Source organism: Pezoporus wallicus, unplaced genomic scaffold, assembly GCF_028554395.1.
Source record: "Pezoporus wallicus isolate ANWC-B61680 ecotype Strahan unplaced genomic scaffold, APGP_CSIRO_Pwel_v1 scaffold_13239, whole genome shotgun sequence".
NCBI classification, from domain to species: domain Eukaryota; kingdom Metazoa; phylum Chordata; class Aves; order Psittaciformes; family Psittacidae; genus Pezoporus; species Pezoporus wallicus.
In genome coordinates this window covers 4674340-4688632 of record NW_026642052.1, presented here as the reverse complement: position 1 = coordinate 4688632, position 14293 = coordinate 4674340, and the positions used below count along the sequence as shown (strand labels likewise).

General features: G+C 37.9%; 1 protein-coding gene across 1 annotated transcript; it reads right to left on the bottom strand.

Annotated features, from left to right (window-relative positions):
- Positions 1-7024: 7024 nt before the first annotated feature.
- Positions 7025-13788, bottom strand: LYAR (Ly1 antibody reactive). Its single transcript, XM_057426693.1, has 8 exons — positions 13596-13788; positions 12588-12702; positions 11602-11709; positions 10311-10394; positions 9220-9556; positions 8849-8947; positions 8129-8214; positions 7025-7841 (listed from the first exon to the last, which is right to left on the bottom strand). Exons 1-8 carry the CDS (start codon positions 13715-13717, stop codon positions 7707-7709), a joined length of 1086 nt encoding a protein of 361 aa, XP_057282676.1. The 5' UTR covers positions 13718-13788; the 3' UTR covers positions 7025-7706.
- Positions 13789-14293: the final 505 nt, after the last annotated feature.

Sequence of the window (14293 nt, the reverse complement as noted above, 5' to 3'; positions counted from 1 at the left end):
GTAAATACATTGTCTTAACTCATCTAGGTAAGAAAAAAGCCTTCAAATAGTACTACAGTTCTCTTGCTTTCATCTAGCATCCTTTTATTTTTTTTAAATAGCATACAATGGAAAAAAAAAGTCAGAGAATGACTTAAAAGCACTTGGTGTGAATAACTTCATGCAGATCTGAAAAACAGCTGAAAGTTAAAACTCAGTCGACACTGAATGTGGTACATACACAAACTATTGAACTCAAGTTGAGTTCTCATGTGAGTATTAAATTACAGTGAAGCCCTGAATTGGCCCTTTAGGAAGGAAACAATACATACAATAGTGTGTTTGATACCAAGAATGCACTACATACAAACATGCAAGCATTTGAACTTCATGAAGGGAAAGAAAACAGAAAAGATGAAGGCAGTTGAAAAGGCAAAGAGGGCATCTAAGAAAGCAGATAAAGAATGCATGACATAATGTATAACGTCATTTGATTCATCTAGGTATGGTATTCTTCATCTTGAAACTTGTCTGAAAAATACAAAAAAGCTGTTGCTCCAGAACATTACTTTAATCTGAAGTATTGATTTAATGGAAGATCATTTCAACACTCTCAGTTGTCCTGATTAAAAAGGTTAGGTAGCTTCAAGGTTTTGCCCTTGCCTTTTGCTGTAACTGGCATTAAGAACCTAAGACTGTTCATTCCAGCTTGGATCTTCAAACATGTAAACAAAAGCTATGAAATAAATCTGGATAAACTATTCTCCTAGAAGTCGCTATGTAAATCTTTCTACTCTCTCTCCTAAATCGTCTCTTGAGGTTAGTTTCACTTAACTATGCCAACTTTCTTAGGGAGTACAATGGCTCTCAAAATGTTTTCCTGAGACTACAGTTTAATGATACAAAGCATTTGGCAGCAATACTCCACCTATAATCGTTCTTGACTACTCAGTCCCCAGTAGTGATATCTAATACTTCTCAGTTTGAGGATTTGATCTGGTTTTAAAAGCCTGCAGAAATGCAGGGGATGGTAGAGAGGCAAAACCAAATGGCCAGATGTGGGAGGGTGGGAAAGGAAACACTTGGGAATTACTGAAATTGATTTCCTCACTGAAGAAAAAGTTTGTGCAGTCATGCATCTGTAGTAATACAAGAATTTCATACTTGGGGCATTTATGAACATCCTACAGTTTTGGAGTGTGGGGTTTTCTTAATAATGAAGATCACAGATCCAAATCACACTATCAGGACAGACTGTCAGTTGTGGGAATGGGCATTTAAGTTTATTGTTCATCGAACATCTGCTCTATAGGAGTATTGCTTTCCTTAGGCATGACACTTTATTTCTGTATTCATAGAGGTTAGCATTTTTTTTTCTGGCTGTGGTAAGATGTTAATGATTGTTTTGGAGATGGTCTTGTGTCCCCACTGCCCATGGTTTGACTGCTGTAGTGAAGTAGGGACAAAGTTTCTTTGGAGGTGACATGGACCTCACTGTTAACAAGATTGGAAAGTACAGATAATTTTCATAATGTGTTCAGCATGGCAACACCTCACTGATGCACACAGTATGGAATTCACCTCATGCTGTTTGCCTGGAGAATTTTTCTTGGAGTCCTGAAAAAATCAAAACAATTAAGTGTGCTCTTACACACTTAATTCAGGTGTTTTAAAGCAGGTTTTATAAGCATTTATAAGCAGGTTTTCTTTACTGTTGTCCTTACAGTCCATGACTGCTTATGCATCCTGTAGGGTAATTTTTTTGTGTATTTTGATTTGGTATTGTAATTGAACAACAGAGTTAGAGGGAACACTGCCATAGAGTGCTGTAGTGCCAGGGAGAGACAGGAAGAGAGGAAGATACTTGCTGGTTTGAAGACTAAATACCTCAATTTCAGATTTTACCTGGACAACTGTTATTGCCCTGGCTAATCTGTTAATCTGAGCAGGTCTTTAAGAACATAGGCTGAGTTCCAATTTTTTCTTCTCATAGAAAATTTCTCCAATGCTCTGAAACCACTTAGGTTCTGAAAGTTCACCAAAAAAGCTGAACTTTCAAAGGCAGAATAAGTGAGACAGAACTATAGCAGCAAGCAGGGAAGAGGAAATGTATTTCATGGTACAAGACAAGGAAATTGTAGGAATGAACAGTCCATAAAATGTCTTGCATTAAATGGTAGAATGGATGGATGTTAAAAAAAAAAGTCAATAAAATGCTTGAAACATAAGAGATGTCTTTACAATTCAATAAAAGCTTTTATACTAGCAATTGATTTAGAAGTCCAAGGCAGAAACACAGGCACAAAGTATTGGCTTCTAAGTGAAGCACTTACTTTAATGGTAAGAAAGAAAAGTCTAGGAGAAAATTCTGGTCCTGTCCAGCCCATGAAAACCTCAGCCTTTGTCTCGTATGACAGCATCAATACCTGTGTATCCCTCCTTGAATTCCTTCTCATCATCAAGAGTCGAAGGCCAGCAGAATGGCAGAAAATCAAACGTATAAAAGTACACTTCATGCTTTGTATTCATACATTAATGGCTGGTTCACGAGAGTTCATTACATGGCTACTGCAAAGAACAGAATGAAGTAGTAAAAAATCATGTGTTTTGAGCCATCTGCAATGCAGGTGGAATTCTGGTGTTATTTTTCATTCAGTTTGTCACCTAAGTGAGATGCAGTGACTTGAATACTGTCAGGTGTATTCATGCTGCCTGAGAGAAAGATCTCACAATGTTCAAAGCACCTTTTTCTTCTAATAAAACAAATCAATGTGAGAGTTGAGCTTGATTGCAATTAGGCCTCAATTAGGATTTTGATACTCATTTAGTACTAATGCATTCCACCTAGAAGTTTGGAAATAGTAGTTTAATGGGTAGGCATACAGAGACACAATTTCTGTTTTTCTGTTACTTTCAAGTCATTTCAGGAGCTATAAAGCTACTTGTGTATGAAGTCAGTTAATTTACTTCTGCTTAACTCAGATACAGAGTTGAGTGGCAAAGGCAGTTTCTATATAGGAGAGCTGATGAGGAGGGCAAAACACATGGTCTCTGAAGACTGGACAATTGTAAGTCTTCCAGAGTACATTTTTAAAGGATAAATGGAAAATAAGATGAAGATTTATTTGAGAAAGGACTAAGCTCTGTGATCTGCAGTCTTGCAGGAAAATAGTCCAATCAACCAAAAAGCTTGAAGTCTTTTCCACCCTTACCCTGTGGGAGCATAAAAGCATGAGGATTCAGGTGCAAAATGAATTCTATTGCAACAAGTGCAATAGAAAAGCAGTAGGTTACAGGTGCAAAAGGAATGGTACTTTAAGAAGTACAAAGGAAAGTTACTACTAAACCTTCCTCTAGTCCAGGTGAAGTTTAGAATTCAATATAAAGTGACACTTCCTGTGAAAGTACTATGGGAAATACAATATGCTGCTTTTCCTGGCTGACAGATCAGAAAAGAAACTTAGAGGACTTATTCTTGTTTTTTCTTAAAGGCTAAATTGGGAGAAGAAAGGGATAACTGTTGAATATACTGCCTGAGATAGCTTGTAACCTGTAAATACAGCTCAATGTATAGAACAATATGCCTTTTTTCACTTATCTCACAGGAAAAGTTTAATATTTGCTCTCTTCTTTCCTTAAGAAGGGTTAAGCTTTAAAAGTTTCTGAATGAAATCATGTATTGGGTGTCTGTATCCTGTGGTCGCCAGCTCTAAACTGTTGCTCCTGTCAGGGGCTGACTGCATTGTCCTGATGCAATCAGATTATAGCACCAGGTGGGAGGATCAGTTTTCACTGGGAGAAAGAAGAATGAACTACTCTAATGCACTGACACAGTGGAGGACTGAGCCCAAGGAACAGGTACCTTCCTTTGAAGCTTTTTTCTTTCAGTGATTAAACTCCCTGCTTAAATGTTTGTGCCTTACTTCTAAAGAAAGCCACTAGCTTTAAACAGTTTTCTAATTTACTTCTTCTTTCCCCACTCTGCAAACCAAGACACTCCGTTTCCGGCACACTATTTTAGAAAGGAAGAAAGGTGTATTTTATGATCTTCTAACCAGCATAATGAATTTCTGTAATAAAACCAAACATAGTCTGGAACGTTTTATAATGCTACATACCTGTTATCTGATGGTTTCTCCTAAGTTCATTGTGCCAGTTGACATCAACAGTGACTACTAAGCATACAATTGGTGGAAAATAAAATAATAGTTAAAAAGAAAACCCACATGACTTTGGCAGTCAGCACACTCAAAACACCCGGAACCACTGCAGTTACTGTGAGCTAGATCTTCCTTCTTCAAAAGCAAGCATGCACAGAAGGATGTCAGTCCTGTCATTTGTCCTCAAAGGTGACAGGCTCCAAAGTCACTCAGATGAGGACTTAAGAGCTGTTCAATCATATTAATCATCTGACTTAGAAGCTGAGATCAGATAATAATACTTAATGAGCACATTAATTAAACTTCAGGTGCTCAACAAGTTTTCACATCGCCCCTGTGGGTTGTGCCTTGCTGTTGTTCTCTTACACTATCTGGAATACTGATTTTTAAACATTACATGCTCTCTGAATGCAATTGGATAAATCGGTGCTGTTGCCCTCTTGCATTTGGTAAATCTTAAGGATGTACAACCTCCTCACTTAAAACCAAAAGAGCCTCCAAGGTACGTAACTTCACTGCAACAGATCCATGGGATTTAAAAAACTCCTGGAAGTTTGCCGTTTAATCACCGAATAGAAATTAGGCCTTACTGGTTATCTGTCACCATGAAATATTCTGAGTGGTCAGCAAGGGATTATGCCCTCCTCTGAAATGACTATCACTAAATTGGTAGTTTTAAAGAACAGTGTAGTTTCAATCTGATCAAGACATCAGTAGTTGCAAGGAGTAAATTAAAGGTCAAATCTGTTAAGTGGGAAAGCCAATTTCAGTCCTCCAAGGAATCTATCGTCTAGTGAAAAGATACAGAGGTAATGTCCTATGCATGGACTTCAGTAGCACTTGAAGTCATCTGTAATTAGAAGTACAGATGTATCTACCATACTACAGCGTTTCTAGTAATATTCAGCAAGAAAAACGTACCTATAAAGCACATTGTTCCCCCCACCCATTCTTTTTGCTAACAGACTAACTAGGAAAAGGTAATACTGTTGTAATGATGTATAATGAGGTAATACTACCCTAACAGGACTTGGACACAGTAGACTCCTACTAGTGACCATCAGTATAGGCATTAATTTGATGTATGTCTGCCAAACCATTCAGATGGTGCTGCTCTGCCTATTATGCAGAATGGGAGAGCATATGATGCAGAAGTCACATTTACACTTTACATAGGCACTACAAGCACAGCTGTGGCAATGCACAGGGGAAGTTGGGCATCTGAGCTGTTATGAATCACAACAGCTACTGCAGGAAAAAATGCTAAGGCCAAATCTTATTCAGATAGCTTGTCTGGGTACTGTTGATCAATACTCCTTATTTTCAGCTTTAAGCTGATGTGTGGTGTTCTTGAACATTAATCTGCTGCTTTGCTTCAGTCAGTGATCACTGAAGTAAACCCTGAGCATAAGACACCAGAACACTGCAGTGACAGGAACCAAGTATCTGGTTATCTGTTAGACTGAATAGAGAACTGCTGCACAACTTCAGAGGTTCTTTTAGACTTTTGTTTCCATCTGATATAGATCAGATGCTTTGTCTAAGAGATTAGATGGCACTTTTCATGAGCAGAAACTGTCATTCTCCCAAGCTGTGAAAGACAATTTGCAACCCTCCAAAGTAAGAATTTGCTGTGAATATTTAATGCATGGCATAAACAATCCAATCTGCCCTTACCTGCCTGAAAAAGGAAAAAAGATGCAGCTGATGAGGTTGTGAGCATGCCAAGAAAATAGTAGGTCTTTATTGAAAAAACATGCAGGTGATGCAGTCTGCTGCACACAGAACAGCCAGCAGTGCTACAGCACAGCTTGTGGGGTGGCTGGAGCCAGCTGGCTGATGGGAGTGGTGGCACTGAGCAGGAAGTCAGCCCTGGTGTGTGGACATGGGGCTGGTGCTTTGAAGTGTTGTGTAGAAGGAGGCGAGATCCTAGGTTGAGGGTAAGGGAGAAGAGGATTGAAGCATGGCACAGAATTAGCTGCCACAGCCATAGCAGCTGCCGAGTGCATCCATAATTGCTGCTGTGGTCAACAAGAACTGGTATGCATCATCAGCAAAGGTTCAGCACATGTTCAAACATGTGATGTGATCAACAGCTATGGAAGACAAGAAGCATAGAAGAATGGCATAACTTGGAATTAATTCTAAACACAAAAAAAACCCCACAAACCTGCAACAATTAGTGTAGCAAAACTATTTAGGATCATAATTTAACAATATTTCTTGTAAATACAGTGAATGACAAGATTAACAGCACTGTATTAGTTCAATTTCGCTGACAAAGACTTGTTCTTTTATAGGTCCTTTCCCAAATCAAAACCAAAGAAATCTAAGCTTTTGAAATGTGTTCATTTGAAGCTTCTCAAAGAGTTTCCATGTCTGTAAATGAATTTTATTCTATTTCTCTTCAAAGCCATTTTCATGAATTAAAAACAAACACTTAAGGGATCTTAATTAGACATTTTATTGCAACTTTTATAAGACATATATGTATTCAGACAAACTGGACCCAGTGTAACAGACAGTTCATTTCTTCATATTTCTAATATATTCAAAATTCCTATAAATTCAGGTATTTTCACAATGGAGTTTTATAAAAGTGTATCTGCTGGAAACCACTGTGTACTTTGCCAAAACATCTTATACTGCAAGAGATCTACCCTGGCTTTCTACCACTGTTTTTAACAGACTACTTCATGGTAGAAAACTTCCTATCTGGAACTATTTTGCATTTGATTAAACCTTTGTAGACTTCAAGTAACTTTTCCTGGACAACTCTGTCTCTTACATACGTGCAGGATTTCTGGCCTGCCTAAATTATTCTGGTGACAGCAACGTAAGAGCCTCTTCAAATTCAATGTAAATTGTGGGTTTATTATATAAAGTAGCAAGATATATTATATTGAAGGTGGCGTTTCAAAGCAATTTATTTCATCCATTTTTGGTCTAAGTGAGCCCTTGCATTGAAGTCAGCTGTGTCACTAATTAAGACACTCAGTAGCAGTGCATATACAGGTAACAGTCTTCAGATTTTCCACTGATTGTGCAGTATTACATCCACAAACTTGACAGACACTTTTATTATGCATGTTACAACAAAGAATTAACAGGCTATATTACACAGAACTAACAGGTTATTAAAACCCTGTATTAAGGGGGTATCAGTCATAGAATTTTAGCATAACAAAACATTTATTCCACAGTGGGGTTTTGAATATGAAAATGCTAGTTTCTCTTACAATATTTTCTGCAGAAAGACACACAATCAAGGTCCTGATAAACATTCTTGCCTATAAATTATATCATTAAAAGAGTTTTAATACAATAGGCAACAATTATTTTCAATGTCCCATAAAACTTGTACCAAAAAATATACATTTTCCATAAAATCAAAAAATAAAATATCTGAAAATGTTCTGTGTAAGTCTAGAGAAAGAGGAGGAATCCAGTCTTAAAATTCTGCTCTCACATAAACAATTTGAGACCAGTGCAACATATTTGTACAGCTGATAGAAGAATTTGTCTCAGTCCGATTAAAACGCAATGTGATGAAAAGTATGCAAACTCTTATTTCAGGAGTTTAACTTTGTCCTTTAAAACTTTAAACTTGGGATTGTTATTCACTTTCTTATTAAATATGACTAGAATATCCTCTTCTGATTTGTGATGTTCACCAGCTATGGCATAATACTGAGCTATAACCTGCAAAAGACAGAGGAATGGTTCCGAGTTAGTAAAGATGATTCCACTTTCAGCAATAATACATTCATGTTACTCTACTGAAATCATGATGTTATTATTCCTTTGCAGAATTAATGCTGAATTTCTCCTGTAGTCCAGTAAGCAATAAGGAACATGCCCCTCAGTTGATACTCTGCCAATTGTTAAATAATGTCAAACTTTTTTTGCTTATACGGGGCAGGACTTTATGAACTTAAAACATTATGGAAAGAAATTCGCAAGACCAAAAAAGCCATGTTCCACAGTACCTTTTTTCTTAGTTTCTTAACTGAAATTTCATTATCTGGAGCTTGTTTCAGGACAGCTTTGATGGTTCCCTTCCAGTTGAATTTACCTACAAAATGAGTAGGTGTACAACATTAATAAAATTAGGTATTTACAAGTCTTCTCTATATGAGCCAGCCTTCAATCACCTAATTTTGGAACGAGTTCATCTACCACAACAGCTGGTATCTTACTGACCCTACAGCAGCAGGGTACCTAAGCATAAAGTCATGTGGGTGGTTTCTGAAGATTCTAATAGGACAGACATGAAGAACCAATACACTACTTCAAAGGCTGGGGTCAGGGCTATTATTACTTTTGTGCTTAGATATTAAACAGCAATTTTTCCGTAACACAGGGATGGTTGGAAAGATCCCATCTCTCTGCCCTTAGGGCACAGGTAGTCAATCCCACATGGTACCCACTTGAGAGCTCATGTTTACAAATAAACGATCTGTATGTTCAAGTACAGACAATTCCCCAACAGTAACAGTCTGTTGGAGGACAGGCATAAGTAGGCTTGTCCAAGTATCAACTAAGGTCCAGCATGGCTAAAGTCCAATTTATGATTCACTGAGCAAAAATGGGTGATGTAAGAGCTACAAAGAGCTACAAGACAACTGTTACCCTTTTTCATGTTGGCTAATGTGCTTTTGCAGAATACCTTTGTAACTATCTAAACTCCCCCTTTAAGAATATGTTACCTCTTCCCCCACTCTCTTCATTGCCATTGTTGTCTTCTGTTTCTGCGTCTTCTGAAATGCTTTCAGTTTTCATTCTCTTCGTTGTGATAGGAGGTTTCTCTAGAGATAGAATCGGATAAACATACACAAAAATGTACAGAAGTAGAAACAAAGTTCTGATGTGACTTAAAGTTTCTGTTCTTGCAACATGAGTTTATATTTGCTAAGGGGTTCAGACTTTATAAAGGACTGTGCAACCACAGTGTTAAAAAATAATCTGATGTATGTAACTTACTATTTAAAAAATTCTACTTAGATAAATTACTGAGCTTTAGGGCATACAGAAAAAGCATCTTGAAAACAAGCAAGAATATAAAGTGCAGGATGGATACCTTCTGCATGTTTATGTTTGCGTTTCTTTACATTTGTTTCCTTTTCTACTTCACTCTGATGGCCATTTCCATTTATTTCAAATTCATTCTCCAAGCTCTCCTTTTCTTTTTTGGACTTTTTACTCTTTTTTACTTCTGCCTGATTTTCTAATTTCAAGTCCTTTTTCTCCTTCTTTTTGTTCTTTTGTCTCTCTTCTTTTCGTTCTCTCTTATTCTTTTTCCTCTCAGTTTTATCATCTGTAATTCCATTTTCTTCTGCTATTGCTTGTTCCCCAGTTTCTGCAGAATACACCTCTTCCTTCTGCTGTGGTTTGCCTATTTCTTTTTCACTTGAAATCTTCTGTTGAAAGACAGATTATTACAATTTTTACATGCCTTTTTGACATTGCAACTTTACTACATAAAGAACATTTTCTCTATTAATGGATAACACTAATCATCTGGAGTCAATTAAATTGCTTGCAAGCGGTAACACCAGTTACCTGAGAAACAGCACTAAATGGGGTGGCTGATTTTTCTTTTCACCCTAAATGCTAATTACCTTAGCATCACAGAAGAAATATTAACTTACAACATATATAATTTCTGTTTGAAATAATTTTCTGTGTATTTGGGATTTTTTAATTCAGACAAAAACATGGTCTATTACAGCAGTATACAGAACCTATTCCCAAATACATGGCCCTTGAGTAATAATCTTAGCTTTGCCATCCAGTTTCCTGACTTGGGTTTTGGCTGGGAACTATTTACTGCAAGATGTCAACAAAGGCACTGCTGGTTGTTTTAATTGTACTTTTCTCACCTTAACATATTTGGTTTCTTTTAATGTTCCTGGTCTTATACTAATTTTCTTGTAGAATTAATATGTCCAAGTTTTTTATCACAACCTATTTAGTACACACAACTACTTCAGCAACAGTATGTTCCACAAATTAGCAAGGGAATTAGTCTAGGAATATAACATTATAACATAATCCATCGTAACAATGGGAAACAGTATTTATGCTAACATATACAAAAGGAGGCTGAAAGGTTTTCCTTCCAGCATTTTTGACTGCATTCAAAAGTTGTAAGTTGTACCTCTAACTTACGTTTCTGGTTGCTTCAGAGAAAATATCCCACACCTGGTCTTGCAAGGTGATGTCAGTAATTCTCAAACTGTTCTTCATCCAATTCTGTGCCAGAAAGAAAAACAACAATAACCAAAAACATGCATCTCTGATACATTTACTTTATGAATCTCTTAAATCTCATAATGCCTGTGTACTGTTACAAGGATATACCAATATAAGAGCCTCTCAATTGCCTCACTAACAGTAATCCAGAAGAGCTAAATATGTAGAAAAGATAATCTTCAAGCTTTTGAATATAGCTGGTTGTGTTAATGTCCTGCCAAACCTTCTGACTGACTCTTTCCATGAGGTAAAACATTAGGATCTGATCTTACTTATTTGTGTACTGGACAGATAGCCATGCTCCTAAATGGATAGCTTAGTTTATTACAGAGAAGTAAAACTTAAGCAAATATCTCAATGCAAACATCTGAAAGTTTTTAGGGCTATTGCAGGAATTCCTGCTGAAAATAAAAACAAAGCAGTAAATTTCTACAATGAACTGCAAAAACTTTTAATCTTCTGCTGCAGATCTTACCAAAAAGCAAGAGGCTTCTTGACAGTATCACTTTCCCTACTTAGAATACTGATTTTGTAGAAAAGCATTCTAACCTTCAGCTTGCTAGCAGCAATTTCACTGCAGCTCTACTAAGTTCTATCCGAGTGCTTTGGAAAAAATCATGATCTCTCTCAGCCTCACAATCTGAGGCACAGAACAGAGAGGAAAATAAATAAATAAGTCAATAAATAAATAAATAAGGCCAGCTTGTCAGTAATTCTTTACTGATACCACATGAAACATTTGGAACTTGCTTTGGCTGTGATGCAAAGTTTAGTGCAGCATGCAATGTGGGGGATTCTGTTAGAATCTGAGCCACAGGAAAACTCTCAGTATCTTGCCTCTACCAGGAAAAAAAATAAAAGCATAGAAATAAGAATCCTTTATGAGTATGTCTAAGAACTTGAACACTTATTAAAAATTGCAAATATATAAAAAAGGAAATTGCAAATATATATAAAAAAAGGAAAGGTATCAAAAAAAGGAACAGGCCTATGTATGGAGATTAAGCTTGAATGCTAAGTCTCTGGCTTGCTACCGAATTAAAGTGACAGAGATTCTTTTTGAGCAAGGAGACATATTTTACAAACACTACGATATTTGAAACTCCACTATTACACCACCTATTTACTAATGCCCAAAAAAGCAATTTCTCCCACCTTTATTAAAAGAGAGTGGCTCTCACTACAACAAATCTCTATTAAAACATACCTGAAACTTTACTTTTTTTCTTGGAATGTTATCAAAGCTACGCATTTGCTCCAGAATGTTCCGCACTTTGGGGCTTATGTTTGGCTTCTTTATTACTTCATGAATTTTCTGAATGAAGAAAAACAGAACTAAATCAGCAAAGAAGCACAAAGATCAAGTGATACATGCAAGGTACGTGTCCTGGTTTCAGCTCTATCAGTTAATTTTCTTCCTAGTAGCTGGTGCAGTGCTGTGTTTTCGTTTTAGTCTGAGAATAATGCTGATAACACACCCGTGTTTCAGCTGTTGTTAAGTAATGCCTACCCTGATCAAGAACTTTTCAGTCTCTCATGCTCTGCCAGTGAGGAGGGGCACAAGAAGCTAGGAGGGAGTAGAGACAGGACACCTGACCCAAACTAGCCAAAGGGGTATTCTATACCACAGCACATCTCAGCACAGGAGAACAGAGGAGGTCAGGCCAGGACCTTGTGGCATTTACTTGAACAGCACTGCTGCCCTGCTTCCCATTATTTAAAGATACTGGACACTGGAAAGCCTGCCTGTACTTCTGAAAATCTGTTTTCTAAACGGCTTTGTGGATGTCTTAAGACTACGAGGAAAGGGCACGCTGTAATTATCCCTCACCTTTCTATGTAGAAGAGACTTACTGTTGAGGAAAGCTAACAATTTTCATAAGCAGCAGCATTCACATCACACTGCCTCTGAACAGTGTACTTAAAGAATGTTCCATCTCAACAACGGCACTGATCTGTTGACATCAGTGGTATTATTCATATGCCTTATCAAACTAGTAAGACATAGATTCAAAATAAACAAAAGGTGCATTCCTTACCAGGATAAGCAACAGACCTACTAAGAAACTGCCAAAGCAAGCTGTGGATACTAGGAAAACAGATCCTCCGTTTGATCAAATATAGCCTCTGCTGCATCTTTAACAATTATAAACAACAGCCATTTATCATATCTATATATAGTACAAATCTTACCTGAATCCACTCTTGTTGTTTAGCATCTCCTTTGTTAGTTTTGGCTTCAAAATCTTTTCCACCATATTTCTGGTCTTCACTTACACACTTCACATGCTCTTTATAATCGTCACCCCTGAACAAAGGAGATTTTTAACTGTAATTCACTGGAGTCCTTTGAACCACACAAGACTTACAAACCCAACAAATGGAAGTAAAATATAGCACCTATCATTGAAATCCTAATACTATCAATGCTTATATGAGTAAAGTATATGCTTGTAAGACTGCTGACATTTCTGCCATGCTACAGCCTTCAGTAAAAATTTCTGACTTGCAAAACCAGAGGACTCTTCAGTATAGTGCTGCTTTTCTTAATGACTCTCTAACTTAGGCACATTTGTATATGTAACATATACATGGCTATTAATACATTTATCTGTGTTTTACTACTCATATTGACACCATTTAACAATAGAAAAGCAGGTGAAAATGTTTGCAAAAACCTAATTCCTAAATATAGATATACTAATGTGGTATTGTAGCTCTGACCAATGTGTAAATATCGCCCAAAGCAATGAATAACATAGAACTTCATCTTTGTCAGTAAAGTACTGAAAAACATAATAATTATTTGAGGACATTATTTTCTTACGCAAATTCATATATTTATATTTAGAAAGCAGACAGTGGCACTGCTTTCTTCTGAGTTCTGAGAAGTGACAACCCAATTCAGAATTTTCAGTGTTATTGCCAATCTCACTCTCTCTGCAATAACTGAATAGTAGCAGTTGTGGGTGATCACAAGCTGAAACCATAAAATACTGCACCTCTGTTTACTGCGGGGTTTAGTTGTCCTGGTGGTTCAAACTTGGGTGACTAAGCTTGAAGTTATACAATAAATAAATTTATAAATAATTTTCAAATACAAATACACATTATTCAGAAATTGCCTGATTTTAATATGTCGTAGGAAAGTCTTTTATTGGTGACAAGCACTGCTGAGTGAGCATACGATACTCTACCTACCAGAAATCCTTGCCACAATCCATGCAAGAAAGGCACTGACAGTTCCTGCAGATGTTCACATGTTTTTCAACCTGTGCTTTCTTCACAGACTCTCCACACGCATTGCATGTGAAAACCACCATGCTGGCGAGTGGTCAGCAGCTTCTATGAACTGGGTACAATCTGTTTCCTCACACACAAGCAGAGCCCTAGAAATACGAGGAGGAGATCTTAGGTTTACAGCTTGAAAGATGCACTCGAACGACTGAAAATGAATGCAGCTGTTCATCCTCCCGCAGAAAACCTAAGCAGTTTGATTTATGCATGCTCAGAAGCAGCTAATTTCGCCTGGTACCTGTGCACAAGGGAAACCAGTAACCCTGAAACCAGTACTCCCCTATTCCACCTACCCCATGCCGGTGCGTTTCTCAAGTTCACGGTTCCCCTCCGCTTCCCGGTGCCACCACCCCGTCCTTCCGTCCCGCTCCCTGCAGCCCACCCGTCTCCACCGGGTGCGGGCGAGCGGCACCGGTACGCGGGAGCCGCCTGATGGGGGCCCAGCCACATGGGGCGGGAGGGACAGAAGGAAGGCCCTCGGCAGCCCTGCCCTGCCCTGCCCTCACCTCGCTCCCGCTCCCCGCACACATTGCCCTCCGCTCCGCACCGCGCCTCAACCCCCACCTACCAACAGTCCCCGCAACGGCACGTGAAGTCACCGC

What these genes read in the sequence shown, in the direction of transcription:
- LYAR (XM_057426693.1), bottom strand. Translation starts at nt 13,717, where the DNA reads ATGGTGGTTTTCACATGCAATGCGTGTGGAGAGTCTGTGAAGAAAGCA. An exon ending in AACAACAAGAGTGGATTCAG is followed by an intron (nt 11,710 to 12,587) that starts GTAAGATTTGTA and finishes TTCTTCATTCAG; the next exon opens with AAAATTCATGAAGTAATAAA. An exon ending in TTAAGAAACTAAGAAAAAAG is followed by an intron (nt 7,842 to 8,128) that starts GTACTGTGGAAC and finishes TGTCTTTTGCAG; the next exon opens with GTTATAGCTCAGTATTATGC.